At 44.2% G+C, this 23,088-nt stretch overlaps 1 protein-coding gene across 2 annotated transcripts in view; it reads right to left on the bottom strand.

The window, feature by feature from the left end:
* UBE4B (ubiquitination factor E4B) overlaps positions 1-23,088 on the bottom strand; it is a 123,187-nt gene that overhangs the window by 17,977 nt on the left and 82,122 nt on the right. For both annotated transcript variants that reach the window (XM_044237125.1, XM_044237124.1), the window contains 10 exons: positions 20,031-20,087; positions 19,343-19,459; positions 19,145-19,243; positions 18,456-18,569; positions 16,607-16,805; positions 13,844-13,982; positions 9,674-9,773; positions 8,318-8,445; positions 7,356-7,454; positions 6,210-6,445 (listed from right to left, as the gene is read on the bottom strand). In XM_044237125.1, coding sequence (XP_044093060.1) covers positions 6,210-6,445; positions 7,356-7,454; positions 8,318-8,445; positions 9,674-9,773; positions 13,844-13,982; positions 16,607-16,805; positions 18,456-18,569; positions 19,145-19,243; positions 19,343-19,459; positions 20,031-20,087 — 1,288 coding nt within the window. The remainder of the gene's footprint in view (positions 1-6,209; positions 6,446-7,355; positions 7,455-8,317; positions 8,446-9,673; positions 9,774-13,843; positions 13,983-16,606; positions 16,806-18,455; positions 18,570-19,144; positions 19,244-19,342; positions 19,460-20,030; positions 20,088-23,088) is intronic.

Here is a 23,088-nt window from a genome sequence, read left to right as displayed (position 1 = left end):
GACTGATCTCCCAGGATAATCTCTACACTACTATTTGTATTAGAGAAAAAACAAATCCAAATGTCCAATGGAGAACATGAAAAAGTATTTGTCATACAGGAAGTAAAAAACACAGGTTACTGAATGGGGCCAATCATATTTAAAACGACACACACACACACACACCCCATATACATACATACCTACACATACATACTGGCTGGAAAAAACACAGACCAAAATGTTAACAGAGATTCTGAGTGCAGAGACTATCAATAACTTCTTTTTTCTTCTTGTTATTTTCTGTATTTTGCAATGAACATATTTTTTTGTGAAAAGAAAGGTTATTTAAAAATGAGAGGCATAAGATAATTAACACCTATCATACAAAGACCTAAAAGCACACATGCATATTCATTAGGTCAAGCTTTCTTTACAATGAACTAAGTGTCATTTTGTTAAACTGCAGGAAAAAGCGTGAACTGGGGCGTCTGGGAGGCCCAGTCAGTTCAGCGTCTGACTCTCGGTTTCGGCTCAGGTCGTGGTCTCACGGGTGGCGAGACTGAGCCCTTCATCAGGCTCTGCGCTCAGTGGGGAGTCTGCTTGAAGATTCTCTCCCTGCTCGGATGTGCTCTTTCACTCTCTCAAATAAATCAATCTTTAATTAAAAATAGTGTGAACTGAAGTGTGGAGAGCCGATGCAAACGGAGTCGACTTGAGAAAGACGCTGGGGGGCTGATACGGAGCCTCTCGTGCCCTCAATATCGCCCATAATACCTCTACCACTTCCTGGGCACAGCAGAAGCCAAGTACTGCCAATATTTAAAAAACTTCACTCTTAAAAAAAAACAAAAACAAAAACAAAACAAAACAAAAAAACAAAAAAAAAACTTCACTCCTCATGCTCCCTCGAAACTGTGGCAGCCCAAGTTCGGCTTCCCAAGTCTGAGTTCCAGGAGGCCTGAAATGAACTAGATCCTGGGGGCCCTGTGCTCTGCTCCTCGCCGTGCTCCATCCTGTAGGTCTTCTCGTTCCATCTCGCTAAGCTGCCCACGCCTCAAGGCCTTTACACTTGCTGTCCCCGCGCCGTGACTCAGATCTGCATATGGTTCACTCTTCCGTCTCAGGTTAATCCAGAGTCACCGTCTCAGAGACCTTCCCCGACTGCGCTCCTTAAAGCAGCATCGGGCCCCTCCCACACCCACCGTCTGAATGTATCTTATTTATTGGTTCCATGTCTATTTCTCAACGAGAACACGGGGCTCACCAGCCATCTGCACCACCTTAGCATCAAAACCAGGGCTGACACACAGTAGGAGCGTAGTAAGTATTTGCAGAGTCAGAGACTCAATCGACTTGGGTTAATGCTGGCTTTGTTGATTCAGAGCTCAGTGTTCTTCTAAGTTCTGAGTAGCCAGGTTGGGAAAGCTGTTCCTTAAGGAACTGACTGCTGGTATAAATAAAGTACTCTGATTTTGGAACTTAATTTTATTTTCGAAACAAAAATTGGATCTTAAGTATTTCCAAAGCTAGGATATTCTCTGGGGGTAGAAAAGAGGAGCCCGGTCCATATGCCCATCTCTAGTTCACGTCTGAGACTCTGGACCTCAATCAGAAGGATTTTTTTTTTTTTTAAGATTTTATTTATTTATTTGACAGAGATCACAAGCAGGCAGAGAGAGAGGCAGAGAGGGGGAAGCAGGCTCCCTTCTGAGCGGAGAGCCTGACGTGGGGCTCCATCCCAGGACCATGAGATCATGACTGGAGCCGAAGTCAGAGGCTTAACCGAGCCATCCAGGCGCCCCTCAGCAGGACTTATTATGGGGTTGATGCATGAATGGGGGGCTGTCTGTGGTGTCCCACTGGAGGGTTCTCTGGGGACTGGTCCCCTGCTACCACAGTAGTAACAGTGCGTCAGTCAGGAGCACCTGTGCTAAGGCCCACCTGCTGAAGTTGCTGCCATGCACTAGCTGTTGACCTTCAGCAAGCTTCTGGACCTTTCTAAGCTTCAGGCTCCTCATTTGGAAAACGGGAGATATTTATAGCACCCATCTTGATGATGGCTGTGCCGATTAAGTGAAAGGATTAGTGAGGATTCAATAAGTGCTGGCTATTATTAGTAAGGGTATCATCTCTCTAGGACTGCAGACGTGGTCCAGGGCCAGAAGGTACACTGCTTAGTGGCAAAAGGGAAAAGGAGCTTCTTGGATCTTACTAGGGGAGCTCTGCCAGACCCAGCACGCATCTCCCAAAAGAGGCCCACCCCCCTGACCTCCCTGCTTTATTCGAAAGCCACAGTGACAGGCCCAGGGCACTTACTGAGTATAAAATACATTTAACTAGGGGCGCCTGGTGGCTCAGTGGGTTAAAGCCTCTGCTTTCAGCTCAGGTCATGATCCCAGGGTCGTGGGATTGAGCCCCACATTGGGTTCTCCGCTCAGCAGGAAGCCTGTTTCTCCCCCACCCGCCACCAGCCTCTTTGCCTACTTGTGATCTCTGTCTGATAAATAAATAAATAAAAACTTAAAAAAAAACACATTTAACTAAACACTTTTTAGTTTTAGTACTAACAATACATGTTTACTGCAGAGTAAGTTCAGATAATTTTTTTTTTTTTTTTTTTTTTTTTTTTAGCTTTTAGTTATTTATTCATGAGAGACAGAGACAGAGGGAAAAGCAGGCTCCCCAGTCCTCTGAGACGGGACTCATCCCAGGACCCTGGGATTGTGACCTGAGCCAGAGACAGACACTCAACTGACTGAGCCACCCAGGTGCCCCAGTTAGATAATTTTTTAAAAAGGAAAAGAAATAAACCCATTCACAGTTCTACCATTCAAAATGAACCATCCCTCTGTTACTACTGTGGTATACGTTCTATCGTACAGATGTCTACCAACACGAGCTCCTACTGTATATACTGCCTCATTACTTGGCATTTTCTTTACTTCTGATGACTTAACCATTTAATGTAAATAACATTATTCTTCACAGCTCATATAGACCCACTTTATGGATAAACTGTAATTTACTTAATTCATCCACAGCTGGAAGAAATTTAGGCTGTTTTTAGCATTTTCCCTGCACTGCATTATAAACGATGCTGCAGTATCACTGTAAACATGCACACACATTCGTAATTACCCCCACGGAACAGATGACTAGAAATTAAGTTTGCATGCAAAAGGGTGAGCTATTTATTTAGCTGCTGTCACTGGGCCCCCAATCCGCCCTTTATACTCGGCTTCCCCAGGCTGGGGCTGGGGCTCTGCAGGCTTCCCCTTGCCAGCTGGCCCTCCGTTGGGTTCGCCAATAGGGGGCGCTGCAGGCGAGCAGGGACCTGGTCCCTGGCCACAGGCTGGCTGCTCCTGTCAGCAACACTGGTTCTTCCACCTGCACCAGCGGCTTCCAGTTTCCAGCTCAGGTCCACCGTGGCAGAACTAGTAAGCCTGCGCTCCTCGGAGACACCAGCTGGCCAGCGCCCTTCCACGGAGACCTAGGTCCCCATTCTGTCCTGGTCCTCATTCGAGCTAGTTTACTCACTCCAGCCTCTTCCTTGGGTTCCCACAGCTCTGGAGACAGATGATGGCTGCTTCCTGAACTCGTAACCTGCCTTATGCCAAAGCTCTCATTTGCCTTTCTGTCCTCCAATATCTACTTGACTAGTTCTTTATACGGCTGCTCCCTGAACAACACAGGCTTGAACTCCACGGGGCCACTCACACATTTTTTTTCAATAAATATATACACGGGACCATAAATGTATTTACTCTTCCTTATTTTTTTTTTATGATTTTATTTTTATTTATTTGAGAGCGAGCGAGTGAGCATGAGTAGGGGCAGAGGGAGAGAGAGAAGCAGGTCCCCCGCTGAGCAGAGAGCCTGATGTGGGGCTTGATCCCAAGACCCTGGAATCATGACCTGAGCTGAAGGCAGATGCTTAACTGACTGAGCCACCCAGGTGTCCCTCTTAAGATTTTCTTCATAACGTTTTCCTTCCTCTAGCTTACTTTAAGAATATAGCGTGTAATACACATAATGTACAAGGGATGTGTTAACTGACGGCTGATGTTACCGATAAGGTGCTACACAGTAAATCTAACATTCTGGTCAAGAGCAGGCTGTTATTAAATCTGGGGGAGTTAAAAGGTGAAAGTGGATTTTTGGCTGCATGGTGGGGGGGAGGGGTCTCTAACTCCTACGTTGCTCAAGGGTCAACTGTCTATTTTCCTTACTGGACCTTGATTGATACATAGGATATATATATTTTCAGGGCTTTTGGTGTGGACTGCCAAACTGCCCTTCGCAAGGGTTTTACCGGACGCCTGGGTGGTTCAGTTGTTGGGCATCAGCCTTCAGCTCAGGTGATCCCAGGGTCCTGGGATCGAGGCTCCCTGCTAGGTGGGAGGCCTGCTTCTCCCTCTCCCACTCCCCCTGCTTGTGTTCCCTTTCTTCCTGTCTTTGTCTGTCAAATAATAAATAAAGCCTTTAAAAAAAAAAGTTTTACCAATTTACATTCTCAGAGAATTTCATAGCGCTAATTCTGCAAACCAGCTAATGGGGAGATGAAACAGTATTTGTAGGTTAGTGTAGTTTGCTACAACTATGTTATAAGGTATTCTCATCATAAGTTTAAAAAGAAAGACACAGGACGCCTGGGTGGCTCAGTCGGTTAAGCCGCTGCCTTCGGCTCAGGTCATGATCCCAGGGTCCTGGGATCGAACCCCGCATCAGGCTCCTTGCTTGGCGGGGAGCCTGCTTCTTTCTCTTTGCCTCTGCCTGGCACTCCACCTGCTTGTGCGCTCTTCTCTCCCCCTGACAAATAAATAAATAAAATCTTAAAAAAGAAAGAAAGAAATGGGTAAAAAGAGATACCTTACTGTTATTTAAAGAAATGCAGAATTATCTTCGACTAAGCCTGATATGTGCAAGACACTGAATGAGGTCGTGTCCCATACATACATGACTCATCATTTGTACCTGAATGGCCCTCTCTACCAGGGAGGGAGGGCCTCCCTACCAGGACTAAGGGGAGCGAAGAAGAGGTTTTTTACCCCGGAGTGTCCCCTGCTGTTGCCAAAGCAAGGATGTTAACGAAACTTCAAGAGCTTGTCTACTTGCTTTTTAGCTTTAAGAGGAATCAGTAGGTTGGGAAGAAAAAAAACCTTTTTTTTTTCATTTTTTTAAGTAATTTCTATACTGAACGTGGGGCCTGAACTCAGAACCTACAGATTAAGGGTCACACGATCTCCCAATGGAGCCAGCCAGCCAGCCGAACTCTTACTAGATGTTACAAAGCAGTGGTGACAAACGGACAAAGGAGGCAGATGGACCGCTGGAACCCTCAGTAGCGCAGAGAGAGGGGATGGCACCAGCTCCAAAGGAGCAGGAGCAGGTCTTGGTCAACAGGGAAAGGATGGTTACCACTGAGGGCTGTCACGACACAGTGGAATCCTCAAACTTCTGCGGCTGCAGGGACAGCAAGCAACCGCACTCACGGACAGCCAGTGCTTCTCCCGAGTGCAGCAAGTACACTCTACTAAATGCTGAAGACACCGAGTGCCCAGAATGTGCTAGGTTCGACAGAGGACAGACAAGATGCACTTCCTTTCCTGCAACATGTACCAGCTGGAAGGAAAATGTGCCATTCGTACGATCCTATGCCTCTGCTGGCAGACAGATTAAGGAGTCTCGAGGTCATCAGCTTGATGAAAACACACTGTTAGTTCAAAAGCCAAATGAACATAACAACTCGGAATCCAATTCATCCGGCAGTGGAGGATCTCCCTGCAGAGAGTCTGATGCGTGCTCTGTCTGCTCGCCAGTGGGACCCAGTGCCTGGCAGGCAGCAGGTGCTCAATAAACCTTCATAGATTTAGTGAACGAGGGAAGACTCCCTGATATCCTGATTCCACAGATCTGAGTGGGGCTCAAAAATAAACATTTTTAACAAGCTTCTCGTTTTACTCATGCTCTAGAAACTCTGAGTTATACGACAGATTTCTAAAAGTAGCTGCAAGTGCATCTGACTTACAGTGGATCCTGCCCCATCATCAGGGACCAGCTCGTAGAATGGTCCATGGATACGTCCACTGATCTAAACTAAGCAACAGGAACTTGCTTTGCCAGTGGCGGGGTTAAGCAGGTTACAGTTGGAAGAGGCCATCAGGATATTAGCTACCAGATTTAGAGCAACTCCCATCCACTTGCCTACCCAAATACCCGGAACCTACCTGTATAAAACTTCATCAGTGAAGGGACCAACAATTTGGTGGAGAGAGGATGGTTTTCGATCATTTCAAAAAACTTCTGGGTTCGTGGCTGAACAGCAGGGTTGGTCATAAACATGACTTCTACCAGTTTGGCCACCAGATACGGATTTCGGATGTAGTTCTGGTTACACAACATCACAACAAGGAACGTCACAATGTCCTGAGTACAGGGTTCATAAAGCACCTGAGGAGAGTATCTGGAGAAAGGCAAAAAAAGTAAGAAATGAAGCTCCCAGAAGCTCTAGCTGTGTGGACGCTGGGGTCATCGAGCAGGGAAGGGCCAAAAGGTCTACAAGCCAAGACGCTGAATTCCCTTGACCTTACTGAGTTTCAAATGACTATTGACTTTACAACTAGACAGACTTTAAATCTACTGTGTCTACTGGCTAAAGCATGTTACAGTAACTTACATTATTTTCGGAAATAAACCAAAGCCACCATGATTAAATTATGGGGTAAGGTTCATAAAAGAGTTTTTTTTAACAACAACAAAAAAAACTTTAAAAAAATTTTTAAAAAAAGATTTTATTTTTAAGTACTCTCTATACTCAGTGTGGAGCTCAGACTCACGACCTTGAGATCAAGATCGCACGCTCCACTGACTGCGCTTGCCAAGGGCCCCTAAAATTTTTTCTGGCAGTTGTTTTAATTAAGCAAGCAAACAAACAAACAAACAAACTTGAAATGCCAGTTATAAACTCAAGCCATTTCCTTGTAAGCTTTCTCCAGTGTTATAATTGAGAAAAATTTCAGTACAAAATATAGATGTGGGTATTTCTGGCTTCTGAATGTTCACTTAGATATTTATAAACTATTTGCTCCTTCTGTTTCTCAGAAACACATACTCAATTATTAGAAATTCAACTCAATTTTCAGAGAGTACATTCTTATCGGCATTGTTAATCCTGCTTCTGTCTTGAAGATATTATTGGAACTGGCTTAGTGCCAGAGTTGGATTTATTTTTCCAGTCTCCAGGCAGCATTCGCTTACAGCAGTTACACAAAATTTCAGGCATAAAATGGAGGGCTGCAATGTAGTTCGTAATACAATGTACACGCCACATACAAAAACAAATTAGAACCATGTAGTATGTCAAAGGTACTTACTGTACAATAAAAAATAAAAATTCAGCAACATCTTCTACATAAAACTCAGGCAATGCTGCAAATACCTTGGGGACATCTGAGTTTAAAGGCAGTGTTATACTGTCAAAGAGAATAAAATCACAAGTTACAGAACAAAACCATGGCACCTGGAAACCACCCCCTAACCCCCCCCGCAGAAAACCCCAACTAACCAACCGACCAACCAAAAAACACAAAATCCTGGCACCTGAAACCCTAAGGACTATGACATGGCCATTACAAGTTAAATATTTTAAAGGGGGGAAAAGCCTCCTAGAACACAAATACGGAGAAGGTACACAAGCCAGGAGACCAGAGCCTGAAATGAACAGGGAAGCATGAAGACAGTGGACGGATTAGGGTGTGCAGGAGACGTTTCTCCTCTTACTGATTTTCCGTTAAGGTTAATATAGTAAAATAGGAAGGAAACAGAAGGGTCATATTTGGTCATTTTATGTGATTCAATCTGTTTTGAGACAACTGAGCTGCACAACATTTTCGGCTCCTGCAGAGGGCGCTGGGCCAAACTTAACAACATCAGTAGATCCAGAGACTTCATATAATAAACTAGTAAAACAATAAACTAGTAAAACTGGCTGGGTATCTTCCTGCGCCCAGTCCCTGAAAGGACCTAATACTCTGTTATCTCCAGGTTTTAGTTTCCAACGTATAGATTTCCTTTTCTATCAATCTAGCCGATTTGTAAAAAAAGGACCAGGTCAGAATTAAACCAGGAGGTGCTGACATTCCCTTCTTAACTGTAATCACTGGGAAAACACTTATTAATATTACGGATTTTGTAGTCTGTACAGGTACAACCTAGAAACTGAAGAACAGATTCTTGATAAAGTAAGGGTTTGGGTTTCAGCTAACGACTGAGGGACAGTGAAGACAACACAGCCAAGACAAGGAGGGCAGAGGGGAGGAGGGAGGGGCACACTCACTCGGGATAGGCGGGGTCCAGGATGCGGAGCAGCAGCTGGATGAGAAGGCCATAAAAATTCAAACATCTTCTCAGAAAGCTCTCATCAAGTAAACCAGCGTCAGCACAGGCCTTGCACCGTACCAGTTTCTGCGGAAGGAGGTACGCCCCCACCCAGAGATTAGTCGGTGGCCAAGTGCCGGCAGGTTCGACTGGCCAGGGACCAGGCCAGGAGATTCGAGGTTTTAGGGTTTTCGCGAGCTTCATCTCTAACTAACTACAATATGCTGGTCACGTCCCCAAAGCTTTCCTTGTTCTGAGAGATACGGAAGTACACCATGCAAACCACTGGACGGAAGGCTGAGCACATAGTTCGGGTTCAAAAAGGAGTTCTTCCCGTCAAATTGAAATAGCTTGACTGGAGGACAGGGTTGATGGGCGTCAGACAGAGACGGTGAGTGGACAGAAGCCAGACAGATCTGCATCTGAGTTCCAGGTCACCACTTCTGCCCTTGCACAAAATGCTTGTCCACTGATGGTCCCGCACCTGCCTCAGAAGACAGTTGTGAGAAGGAAACCCGGGCACGCATGCGCATCGGCGTGTCCATCTGAACAGTTTCCAGGCTCCTTCTGACAGGTCTGTGGGGAGCTCACGGGGGTCTACAGACACCAGAAAAGGGCTCCTGGTGTATTCTGCACCTCAGCAGGTATTGTCTATTAGTAAATAAAGCAAAATCTACTTAACTTGCACCAGAAATCGAAGTTAAAATGTCCATATACCTTCCTACTAATCAACAGAAACCAGAATCCGCTAATACTCAGTTCTAGAATTTGAACAAAAACACAAGATAAATGCGTAAGTAAGCGGTCTACACTCCCTTGTACAGCCTTTGCTCAGCATCCGTCTCACCAGCAGAAATCTTCCTGTCCACAGTTAGGTTCTGTGCAGTGGATCGTTTTTAATGACAAATGAAGGAGGGACAAGGTGGGGGGGGGTCTTCCCACGGCCACAAATCCACTCGGTTACACACTGTGAAAATGCATGGCTGGCACACTGGGTCACAGAGCTGGGGGGCAGTGGAGGGGGAGAACCTCGCAGAAGGGTTAAGTGAGGCAGGTGAAGGCCAACCGAGGACGATAAAACCAGGAAGAATTCACACTGCCACTGGCAAAGCACCTGCAGATTCTGTCCTGATTTAAATCCTGCAGGGAGACCGGGGTGAGATCATCAACTGGTTTGAAAGTCCTGTGTTTTATCTTCAGGGGAAAGAACGACAGAGGCAAAAGGACACTACGTGGCTCAGCCCAGGCACACATTCTGGTAGGACAACAGCTGCCTCGCGGCTGGGCTATGACGATTCCGATCAGCCGTACAAACCTTAAGCTGAGTTTTGCAGCGCTTCAGCATCTCGCGGTGTCTAGTTGCCAGCGGGGAATCTTTCCATTGGCTTTCATTGTTTTTCAGATCTTCCACGGTTCTGAAACCAAGGACTAAAGGTCAAACCCAAGAAGACACGCGGATCCTTCTTATTTACTTGTTCCGACCCTGTCGAGGACCGTCAGACGTCTCCTCCCCCCTTCAGCACCTTGAAAGTCAGAGTATTTCCTGTCATTCTTTGGCAGAACCTTTCTTAGGGTTCCTGATCTAACGAATGTCTTAAAATTGGTGCTACTTTACATTTAATGACATTTAGTCATTTCTTTTGGAAAGAAATACATTATTTACATCATTCCCTATTTTCCTAGGAGGGAGAAAAAGAAGTCCCGCCTGAAGGTTCACGGTTACTAGGCCTTGGCCAGTTACCCCAAACCAAAGGCTGGCTCGACAATGCCAGTGCCCTTCCCTCTTCTGCGACCGTTCCCTCCACGCGGAATGCTCTTCTCTGAGATGATCTTTGCGGCACGCTCCTTTACTCCTTCCTGTGCCCGCCCAAATACCAGCTGCCGGTCAGGCCATATGCGGCATATTTTAGAGACTGGCTCACCTAATGCTCTATCAACCCCTCTCTGTCAAGACAATTATAGAAAACTGGAGGTTGGCAAATTTTTTTGGAACTACACCTTCCCCGACTCCCTTGCTGCCAGTGAATCTGCCCACGACCTAAGCTTCCATCGAGAAGTGACCCCTCGCTTGGAGGCAGAAGAGCATGTTGAGGGTGGCAGCCACACAGCGTTTCTGGAAGCACAGTGGTGGAGTTCTGCCTGAGGCAGTGACAGAGGCTCTACGGTCAGGATGAACCGTGGAGCAGCTTCCTGCCAGGTCAGGTTCGAAGGCGAACTCTGGGTACATACCTGAGCCCTCCCCAGAACTGATGACGATCTGACAGACCTACTGCAGTCACGGAAACTGCCACATGGCAGCCATCTCTGCAGCTTGGGGTGAGGGAGGTGGGGCTGGAAGACGCTCAGAAGCCCCGTGGGATGGCTGACTGGCCTGGCAGCCCGCCTCTAGGGAGCCGCACGGGACAGGCTTGTGAAAAGTGCAAGGAAGCCTTGTTTAGCTTCCAAGAGGGTGGTAATGACAACCACTGTGGAGACAAATCTGTTTTTTCAAACAAGCCACTATAGATTTCAAAGCACTTGGACTTAATACTCCCCTTTCGTACCCTTGGCTCCTTACCATGGAAGGTGACAGATCTACAGGTTTAACGGGCTGGGACGTGAACATCTCTGGGACACCGTTGTTCTACCTACCACATTTGTGGGGAGAGAACGCGGGAGTATGTGTGGAACGGATCCTGGAGTTGCCTGATCCACAAGAGTGAACCATGCGAACACCCTTCTGTGTAGGACTAAATTCACGGACACCATTACATCCACCAGAGACCCTGGATTCAAGATGGTCGTGAGTAGCTGGGAGGGGTCTGAAATGTGCACCCAGCTAGTGGACTCAAACTTGGCATTGACAGGGACCTATGCTGAGTGAAGCTGGGCTAGCTGGTATCCCTTGACAGAATTCAGAGGAAGGAATCTAAAGTTTAAGAAGCTGAGAATATTCAGATAGATACACCACGGATGACTGGCTCAGACAACCCCTCCTCCCAAACCTGCCTCTCTCTCCCCCCATATCCTAGAGGACATCTCTCCTATCACAGTGTTGGAAAGCACACAGGTGAGGGGAACATCTTTGAACACAAGAGTGACCATCCACAGTCGCCTGGGCATGAACGCAGTCGATGGTACCATTGAAATGGATCAACCAAAGTCAGTAAAAGAGATGGGATCCCAGGGCTCCAAGATGAAGAAACAGACAAATCCACAATCACAGCTTGCAACTGCATAAGCCTTTCCCAATAACTGATATTATAAGCTGATAAAATCAGCAGATAGGAGGAAAATTTGAATAAAAGATGAACAAGCCTGACCTAACCAACAAATGCACCGTGCAATAAGCGACACAGAAAGCACATTTTTTTCAGGTCTCCACGGAGCATTTACTCATGTCCTGTTGGGCTATAAAGCAAATTTCAATGAAGTTCGAAGGACACAAATAAGAGCATGTCCTCTGACCACCGTGAAATTGAACTAGGAATCAATAACAAATGATAAACAGACAAATCCCCCAAGAATCTGGAATTTCAACAATGTATTTTTCAATAACCCACTGGTCAAATAAGAAATAATAAAAATTAGAACTAGAAATAATAAAAATTAGAAATTTTGAACTGATCAGTAAAATGTGACATACCAAAACTGAGAACCGCAGCTAGAACCAGGCTTGGAGGGAAAGGAACAGCCTTAAATACACGTATAAGGGCTGAAAATGGATGATATACGTACCAATCTTAAGAGGCAACAGAAATATCAACAAAAAGCAAATTTAAACTAAAAGTATATAGAAGGAAATAATGAAGAACCTGCAGACATTAAAACGATAAAAAGATGTTATGAACAACTTCAAGCCTAGAAATTTTGAAGCTTTAGATGTCACAGAAATACTGACACAAGATGAAATAAAAGTGTAAATAGTCATATATCTAATAACAGAATAAAACACATAATCAAAAACTTTCCCATAAAGTAAACTCTAAGCCCAGATAGCTTTATCAATGAATGCTTCCAAATATTTAAGAAAGAAATAACTTATAAACTCTTTTTTTAAGATTTTATCTGTTTGAGAGAGAAAGAAAGACAAGCAGGGGGGGTGGAAGGGAGCCCAACACAGGGCTCCATCCCAGGACCCTGGGATCATGACCTGAGCAGAAGGCAGATGCTTAACAACTGAGCCACTCAGGTGCCCCTAATAAACTCTTCCAAAGAACATAAAGAGAAAGAATACTCCCAACTCAATATTGGCAAGCATGATACCAAAACCTGAGGAAGACGTACCAAGAAATGAAAATGGTAGGCCCATCTTTCTTTTGAACATAGACTCAAAAATCCTAAACAGAGTATTAACAAACTGAATATCCAATGAGTTATAAAAGCAATAATATAAAAACTGAGTTTATTCCAGGAATGAAAGACTAGTTTAGCATCAGAAAACTAGTTGATATAATTCAACCACATTAACCGAATAGAGGAGAAAAAAATTTCTGATCTCTTCTCTTCAATAACTTTGGAAAAAGCATTTAGTAAAATTCAACTTCTGTTAGGAATAAAAAACTTTTAAAATACTAGAAATAATGGGAAATGTACTTCATCTGATAACAGAGGACATACAAAGAAACCCTCTTCCCTCTTGAATTAGAATAGAAAAATTTGAAGAAAGTTGCCTCTAGTCAAGATTTTGTTAGAAATTATAGCCAGTATGCTAAGACACAGAAAAAAAAGTGTAGGGAAGAAAACTGATACCATTTACCAACGACACAAACAAGTGTAGAAAGAAAATCTTAAAGCATCTACAGAGTAACCATGAGCATTAACAGGTGATTAGCAAGATAGATACACAGAGATACAGAGTTACAGATGGAGATATAACATACTTTTTCTCATAGCCAGACATGTACATAGGTCCTGGACCAAATGCAGTGGCCACACTATTATTATTCCAGAGGACCTGTTTGAAACGTGTTTGGTTCTTATTTCTGTGATTTGTTTATTTGGAGGCATTGGCACATGGGGAAAAATGTTTAGGTCAAGAAACACAGCAATGGTGCTAATGAATGGCAAACTGATGGCTACTACCTGGCCATTCTGGGTTCCTTATGCCATAGGCCAACATGCTAAAAAGGGAATTCCATGATGGCAGGAATCAATGAACTTTTTTATCAAGAGAAACTAGAGTTACTGTTTCAGAGTCCAGAGAAGGAGGAGAATGACTGGAACCCAGGAGATCCTTTAAAGGGCCTCCTGGTCAACACCACACTCAGTAAAAAAAGTTAAGGGAAGTCTGAAACCACATACTGAGTATTGAGATCTCTCTGAAACCAAGGCTGGGTCACTCTGCCACATAAAGAACTCTGGTGGACTGAGGACTATGGACAGGGAACCAGAAGCAGATGGTTCACTGCAACATATTCACTCCTGGCATTCAAATCTACTGGTCACAACAGAACTGCTTTCTTCCTATCTCAGGCAATCCCAGGACATGGGGTCATGTACGTACCTATTGAGCTCCCGGATGGCCCGGAGTCTGCGGATGTAGCGACGGCAGCTTGGCAGAATGGAGAGGTGGTGGGCGTGCAGGGTAAGAAAAAAGCATTCTGTAGGGAATTTCGGCTCAGAAAATGGAGGCTGATCTCCATCTAGGAAAAATAACATGATTCCCTAAATAAAGGCTTTAACAAGATTAAATCAGGCGAAAAGCACAATTAAGACAAAATTACACTTGAATTTTCAAGAAGCTTAAGGATGCTTTTTAAAAAATATAGACTAAGTTATAAGCAGCACAGAATTCCTACGAGCTCCATTGAATGATTAGGTATTTTGCCTCATCTGATTAAATGTTTGCATAGACGTACATCAACAATCTGTCGTTACAAGTCTTCCTGATGTATTTCATATAACCATTCCTATAATTCAACACAGGCCATGAAACATCACCTTGAATCTCAAAATACTGATAGACTATGTTAATCTACAGATTCCAAAGCCATTTCTGTACCGTGGGCACGTCTGCCGCTTCTAATTCTTCTCTATTATAAATAGTGTTTGGAAGATCTGTATGAAAAATCCCTCCTTCACCCCACTCCCAGAACTGGGAGTATATTCTAAAACGTAAAATTATTGAGAATGACAGTGTTAAAATTTTTGGTATAAATTAGAATTCATTAAATAAATTGATTAAATTCCATCTACTTCTTCACAAACTTACATTCTATCTTATCACTTTGTTTGTGGATTATCTATCTAGCTATTTATTTTTTTTTTAAATTAAGATTTTTTTTCATCCTATTCTTTTTTTTTTTAAAGATTTTATTTATTTGACAGAGAGAGAGATCACAAGTAGGCAGAGAGGCAGGGAGAGAGAGAGAGAAGCAGGCTCCCTACCAAGCAGAGAGCCTGTTGCGGGGCTCGATCCCAGGACCTTGAGACCATGACCTGAGCTGAAGGCAGATGCTTAACCCACTGAGCCACCCAGGCGCCCCTCTAGCTATTTATTTTTAAAGACTTTATTTTTAAGTAATCTCTACACTCAACAATGTAGGGGCTCCAATTCTCAACTCTGAGATCAAGAGCCCCAAGCTTCACCGACTGAGCCAGCCAGACGCCCCTGTTTTTTAATAATTTACAGATATACAACAATAACCTGAATTTCTTTCAATTTGTATCTAATTCCTATTAGTAAATTTTTTCCAGCAAGTATCTTTTATTTTCTATGATATATACTGCTTACATTTTTGTCCCCCAAAATAAAACTATCTCTTGGTAGAATTCAGTTTGGGCCTTATATATTTATAACAGGTTTACATTTTGAAAGGCATGATTCTATCAAACATAAGACATATTTTGCTCCATTCTTTAATTCTGCATACTCATTTTATCTCACTCTACAAAAAGCATATTTATCTAAGATACTGTATATACATATCGTCTCTGATGATATGTTTCATTTATTAAATCATTATAAATTTGTTTCCTTCAAGGCTGGGTCAAATCCTCTGTTCAGTTTTTTCATGTTTTATTTTTATATTATACATATAAAATATAAAAATAAAAAAAATAAAAGATATATATAAAGAATATAAATACATATATGTATATATTTTTAAATGTTTAACCTCTTGATTCTTCTGGAATTTACTAGTCCACGATATGATTCCAAGATGATACTAGTTACTACTCATCCAAGTGATACTAATCAAACACGAACTTTATTGCTCATCAGATACTAGTTTTTATTATAGTTTCCATGTTTCTCTAGAACGCGTGCACCCATCTGATCACAATGCTGCCAGGTAGGCAGGGAACCCCTATCCTATTCTGTGAATGATTTTATAATATTTAAAAATTAAATACCATAGGGCTCTGATATGCGTCATTAATATGTCTTATCACATAGAAAGGAAAAAGATAAAAAACGTAATACCTTTAAAATATTCGTATTTTAATACCATCAATGCATCAAGATCTATGAAATATTTCAAGAGAACTTCAATTGGTATATATAAAATCTATATCATAATTAAGTCTCTGTTACCATTTTTATTATATATATATATTTTAAAGATTTATTTATTTATTTGACAGAGAGAGAGAGAGCTCAAGCAGGGAAGCAGCAGGCAGAGGGAGAGGAAGAAGCAGGTTCTCTGCTGAGCAAGGAGCTCAAAGTAGGACTCATCCCAGGACCCTGGGATCATGACCCGAGCCGAAGGCAGCTGCTTAACCAATTGAGACACCCACGCATCCCTATTACTTTCTTTTTCTTTTCTTCTTCTTCTTCTCTCTTTTTTTTTTTGTTTTAGTCTGAATAGTGTATTTCCTTCCACTTGTTCTATATATCTATTTGACTTTGGCTAAGCCAAGTAAGAAGTTTTTTTTGTTTGTTTGCTTGTTTTTTAAAGATTTTATTTATTTATTTGACAGCAAGAAAGAGAGCACAAGTAGGCAGAGAGGCAGGCAGAGGCAGAGGGGGTGAAGCAGGCTCCCTGCTGAGCAGAGAGCCCGACGCTGGGCTCAGTTCCAGGACCCTGGGATCATGACCTGAGCTGAACGCAGAGGCTCAACCCACTGAGCCACCCAGGCGCCCAAATAAGAAGTTTTTAATGCGTTAATTTTTTGTGTGTATCTCTGGCTCTTAAACTAATTTTCTGGAGAGAAAACAACAATTTGTGAACAATCACTAGCATCCAAATAAAATAAATCTATGAGACGTGTTTAAATAGAAGGGCAGCGTTTTAATGCTCTCGCAAGGAGCCACATCACTCACACAGCTCAGCCAGCCGGTCGTTCACGTCCTCCATCGTCGCGTTCACTCTCGTCTCATCATTAGGGAGGATAAGCCGACACCTCGGGTGGAATATATACGTGGGGTCCACCGTCTCTAACTTGATCTTTGTACTTAGCTGCTGCAGCACCCAGAGGAAATTCAGCATGAATCCATCTGTAGATACCAATCTATCATCTGTCTGTGGAATACGGAAAAAAGGTATTTAAAATAATGATTCAAAAAGAAATTTTGGCACAACTGTGTAAGAAAGGCTTACAGACATTCACCCCAGAGTCAACGAGAGGAAATATATCATCCCCATTGTCATTCTATCAGAGGCGGCTCTTTACGGAGTCTTAATCCTATGTGAAGCATTTTATACATTCCCGGAATCTTCAGAAGAGCCCTTGGAAGTCAGTGATACTGCTATTCGCTTTTTACAAAGGGGGAAACTGAGGCTCAGAGAGCTAAACGACTTGCCTAAGATCCTCAAAATGAATTAAGTAGAAACACAATTAATGTTGCTTCCTTTCTCTTCTTTATTTCCCCTCAAGAGCATCAAACCCTAGTTTCACTCAGCACTGTTTGACTATCAGCCATTTTTTTAAAAAGATTTTGTTTATTTATTTGTCAGAGAGAGGACGAGAGTGAGAGAGCGAGCGAGCACAAGCAGGGGGAGCGGCAGGCAGAGGGAGAAGCAGGCTCCCCGCTGAGCAGAGAGCCCGATGTGGGACTCGATCCCAGGACCCTGGGATCACGACCTGAGCCTAAGGCAGACACTTTACCGAATGAGCCACCCAGGCGCCCCTGACTAAGTTTCTCTGGCTGACATCACTACGGAAGTCCTGTGTTAATGACATAACAATTATAATAACGGTAGTTCACATCAATTGTGTGTCCGCACCGCACCAGGCACTGCTCTAATAGCTTTATGGATAGTAACCCCATAGTTACATATTATTACCCCCATTTAGCACTTAGGAAACTGAGGCACAAAGAAATAAACAGCAAAGGTCGCACTGTTAGTAAATGGTGGGACCAGAGAAGGAAACCCAGGCAGTCGGATGCAGGGCCACACTTTTCCCTACACACTTTTCTTCTTCTCAATAGAAAGATCACATCATTCATTCATTACTTATTAGTAATATAGGAAAGATGCCCTTTTAACTTCTCTTCCCTTGCAAGGTAGTCCAGGCCACCAGGCTCCCCACCAGATCTCCTCGGGTCTGCTTCTGTCGCTCCTCCCAACTTAGCCCACATCACATTTTTTTTCCACACAGCACATCTGGCGGTTTCCTAGCTGCAACCCCCCCAGGGGCATCCCATTCTAGTTCTCACCATGTCAGCCGTAGCCTGATGGGAGTCCCCAACCCGCCATCCTCCTTCTGCACACTATTTTCGAACCACTGAACTCTGCACATGGGGCTTGTTCCAAAGCTAGATCATTCCCACTTTGGGGCCTTACAAGAATCTAGAAAATTCTTTTCCCAGCCTTGTCATGGCTGACTTTCACATCAGTCCGGTCTCTGATCAAACGTCACCTCCTTAAAGGTGTCTTCCCCACCACGTGATCGAAACTCACTCCCATTCCCTCCTCTGGGTACCTCCACGGCTACTTCCAGGTCCTCTACGTGCTTTATTTGCGTCACAGATGCTACCAGCGCCTGTAGTAATGTACTTAAATGCTGATTCATCTAGCCTGTGGAACATAGCTGCAAAGCGGTAGAAGATTCTCTCCTGCTCAACACCATGTCTCCATTTCCTAGAACAATGCCTGGCAGGTGCCGAGTGAAGACAAGCCAGATGAGTAACTTTAGCCAATCCGTGACGCAGGCTTCTCGAACCCTACCTGCATCTGTGCTTTCTTCATGTTGGCGTTGACGACGGCTGCCATGTAACTGAGAGCAGCCTCACGGGTCTCGCCGTTCAACAGAATACTGTGCAGAATCTTGAAAAGCTCTTGCTGGAATTGATTTTAGAAAGGGAGAAGAAAAAAATTAAGACTTGACTTTAAAAATGATTCCTTTTGACTTCAAGAACAGGGCTTTTTCTCCCTTCCTCTACTCTCCTCCTTCCACTTGTGTGAAGAGAGCCCGACTACCAGAGGAACAGGGGTGTCCACATTCAACTGTGTCAAGACCATTTGCACACAAGCAGATGGCAGGGGTGGGGGAGGCAAGCAGTTACTACAGTTTTAATAAGATAACCTTTTCTATTCCCTTTTTGGGACAGGATCAAAATTACCTTCATTATGCTACCATTAGCCTCTAATTTTGCTCCCGAGAAGCCTCAGAAGGGAGGGCATACCAATCCACCCTTGAGAGGCAAGAGTGACCGAGGAGTATGTGCAAATGAACGGCGCTCGCTCACTCTCAGGTTTTAAAGGCCTACGAGTGGGCTGGAACAGTAGCTTCCAGGCAGAACCAGTTCTCAGGGAGGCCACATACTACTGTTACGGCAGCTGTTACTCAAGACACCGGTTACTCATACCCAGCCTCTCCACTACGCGTCCTCTGAGCTCACTCCCCAAACACCTACCCTTCCCAGCTCCAGGTAATGCTGCAGTGACTGGCTGACCACGCGAGTGTTCTCCAGGGTAATGGCGGGCCCTGAGAAATATTTTTCAACTACCTTAGCCTGGGAAGAGAAGGGGAAAATTCCATCGATATACAATGTACATTTAAGGAAGGAATCTGAATGTCAGAGCAGCGAAGTACAAATGGCCACTGTACTTACATCGTCTTCCGCGAAGACCGAGAAGCTGAAGAAAGCCCCCAGGTAGGACAGTCTCTGCAGCTCCCGCCCAGAGCCGGGGCTTAAGGATTTAGGCAACCACAATGGCAAAGAAGCCACCTGGGCAAGAAACGGCAGAGGTAGGTCAGGCTGCTATGCCGGCAAGTGGGGGGATGCGTGATGAGCAGAGTTCTGGACAGCCAACCTGTTCTCAGCGGGGTCTCAGCCCCCAGGACTGGGCAGACAGTTCACACACAAAACCCCAAAGCTCACGAACATATAAGGACCCCTGTTGCCTTTTCTTATCTCGGATGGAGGCGGAAAACCCTCCGGACTCCTCTACGTTTTCACAGGACGGTCTTTTGATTTTTTATGTTTCGAGAAGCTCTTTGATAGCACTCGGACCAACCATTTTTACCCTGTCAAAGGACTCAAGTACATTTTCCCACGGGACTTGTTTTCCTCCTTGCACAGTATTTATACAAAGATCATGGAAGGACGTAACAAGTTCATCCCAGGCAATCACGGGTAGGGTTAAGCAATTTCACTACTGAGAGTCACCCAGACGTGCTACCTGCATCTAACCTAAATGTCCTCTAGGAGATGTTTTTTTCACACAATGTTACTTAAGGGGTATCTTGGGAGTTACACATCCCTAGAACGGGTGCGAGTACATCAGGGAGTCACTCACCAAATTGCACACGGGGTGGGTCTTCCCAAACTTGGTTTCACAAAGCTCACCTAAAGCCTAGCAATAAGATCAGAAAGTGTCATTTTTAATTTATTTTTAAATATTTTATTTATTTATCTGACAGAAAGATACAAAGAAAGCACAGGTACAGAGAGAGGCCAGCGGAGGGAGAGGGAGAAGCAGGCTCTCCGCCGAGCAGGGAGTCAATGCTGGGTTCAATCCCAGGACTCGGGGATCATGACCTGAGCTGAAGGTGGCCGCCCAACGGACTGAGCCATCCAGGTGCCCCGAAAAGTGACATTTTTAAAAAAAGATTTTATTTATTTATTTGAGACAGGGGCAGAGGGAGAGGGAGAAGCAGACCCCTCGCTGAGCAAGAAGCCTGATACAGGGCTCGATCCCAGGACCCTGGGATCATGACCTGAGCCGAAGGCAGATGCTTCACCAACTGAGCCCCCCAGGCACCCTGCAGAAAGTGGCATTTAAATGTATTCCATCTGTTTTTTTTTTTTTTTAAGACTTTATTTATTCATTTGACAAAGATCACAAGTAGGCAGAGAGGCAGGCAGAGAGAGAGGGGGAAGCAGGCTCCCTGCTGAGCAGAGAGACCAACGTGGGGCCCGATTCCAGGACCCTGAGACCATGACCTGAGCCCAAGGCAGAGGTTTTAACCCAATGAGCCCCCCAGGCGCCCCTAAATGTATTCCATCTTGAACTGACTGCCACATGTAATGCCAAGAAGAAGCTCTGATGCTGCCGTAAGTATACGTGCATTCCTTCCAAAACACTAAGAGCCTCACTATTCTTCGGATGTACCTGCATGTTGTAAAAAAAACTCAGATGAAACAGAAATATAAAATGAAACTAAGAAACACTCATAAACTTCACCCGAAGAGATGACCTCTGCTTTTAGTTAACAGCTTTCCAGCCATATTTTTGTGCCGATCCACACTGAAAGAAATGTGTTTAGTTTTACAAAAAGTGCTTTTTTCACTTAACATCTTTCCATGTCAAAAAAGATATGTTTCATAAACTTGGGACGGCTCATCTTGCCAGTGCTGAAACAGGACTATGTATCATTGCAATCTAGTAAGCTACCACATTCAGAACGTATTTAAAAGCCTTACTTGGCTTCAAGATCTTGGATATTTCTGAGAACTCCAGGGTTTTCTCCTTTGGAGCTGCAATCATTCTCATATTAGAGAATCAGGAAAAGTAGGTTTTAGGGACATAAACACAGTTTAACACAGCCGCCGTGTTCCAATCAAACACTGTTTGAACAGTGAGCTCCGTTTTCTGTGATTTGAACATAGCTACCCGAGTTCCCGAGCCAGCCAGCGGAAGCTGCTTGTGAGTCATGCAGGGAGGCCCCGACAGGTCTCTGGGGTGCACCGAGAAGGAAAAGTTCTCACCGCACAGCGCAGGGGTTCCCAACCAGTGCTGCACACCAGGATCACTGGGGGAGCTGGAAAAACCCAATTCCAGGCCCCATCCTCACCATACCCTCGACCAGTGGAACCACAGTGCGTGGGAGGCAGGCACAGGTGTTTAATTTTAAAGATCCCCAGGTGATTCGAGGGTATGGCAACGTGGGGAGGCACTGGGCCAGAGAACGATCACGACTGTTTCTGGTTGGTCTTCCTCTTCCTGCCCCCACGATCTTTCCTCGCACTGCACTCTCTCCGCTGGACAAGCACCAGTGATGGTATAAAATAAAGCTATTGTCTGCCATAATGGAGGTCTTTGTCTTTTGACCGAGGAGAACATTCTGTTGATATCTGACACTGAAAGCTCCTTACTGAAACATCGAGCCGTTCAGACCGCAACAGAAAAGCTGACAGTACCGCGAAGGAACATTTACATCATTCGTTGAGAACGAATGTGCACTCGAATATTTCATCACTGGACTCAAACAATCAGATGGTTTCACTTCCTCTTATCTGGCACAGACAGAATAATGCGCCGAAGGATTAAGAGAATTTTATTAGAAACCCGAACGGCAGGGGCAGCAGAAAGAGCCCTGACATAAACCCATTCAAAGCTGTTTTTTTAAAGGAATCCCATTTCGCTTTCTAATTTCCCGATACGATCTTCGCCTCTTAGCTCCATTTTGATTGATTAAAAGAGAGACAGGCCGCCTTCATGTTCACCCGTGTTAGCATTTATCACGGTGTGGTCATCTGCACTGCTGTGGACTTGAGTTCTGCAGTGGGTCAGGGGCAATTAGTAGAGAGGTGCCTTGTCTAATTAGCCCAAGTACCTGCACAGAAGAGGTCCTCAGTGAGCTCTGACTTAATGTAAGACGGAATCAAGTCAGTAAAAAGATCGATTTAATCAGGGCCTCAATTTATACAAGATTGTATTCATTTACTGAGTTAGCCAATTTCGTATTTTGTTATTTTTTTCCTTCACATCTTAGACTGAAAAATATTTAGTCATATGTCCGAGTATTTTTCTCTCCAAATTTCCAAGGAGCCAATTCAGAAAGAAAGGGGCCTTTTCTTTTCTTTCTGGTTCCACTGTATTCACAGCAGTCAAGGCCCTCCATGAGAGTCTAAAGGGAAAGGTCTGTCCACAATTTACGCTTGCTGTAGGTACGTGAATGAGCTAAGCAGTTTCCCACAGGAAGCCTGAAGGAAATTGGGAAGGCAAACAAGAAAACTACTCAGATTTTTCTATAGAAAGTCACTTCATGGGGTGCCTGCGTGGCTCAGTGGGTTAAAGCCTCTGCCTTCAGCTCAGGTCGTGATCCCAGGGTCCTGGGATCGAGCCCCACATCGGGATCTCTGCTCAGCGGGGAGCCTGATTTCCCCCCCTCCCTGCCATGCCTACTTGTGATCTCTCTGTCAAATCTTTAAAAAAATAAAAAAATAAAAGAAGAAAGGAAGACTGGATATTTTAAAAAAAGATAAAAAAAAAGAAAGTTACTTCATAAAGCTGGGTTACTCTTCCTAGTATGACTCTGTCCTTCTCCTTGTATTTGTAATAGGTTTTTTTTTGTTTTTGTTCTAAATAACAAAATTTCATCCTGATTACGTTATGCCGGTTGCCAGGAGGA

The sequence above is a fragment of the Neovison vison genome, chromosome 2, assembly GCF_020171115.1.
Source record: "Neovison vison isolate M4711 chromosome 2, ASM_NN_V1, whole genome shotgun sequence".
In the NCBI taxonomy this organism is placed as follows: domain Eukaryota; kingdom Metazoa; phylum Chordata; class Mammalia; order Carnivora; family Mustelidae; genus Neogale; species Neogale vison.
Note: the sequence above shows the minus strand (reverse complement) of the source record. Positions and strands in the feature narration are given on the sequence as shown.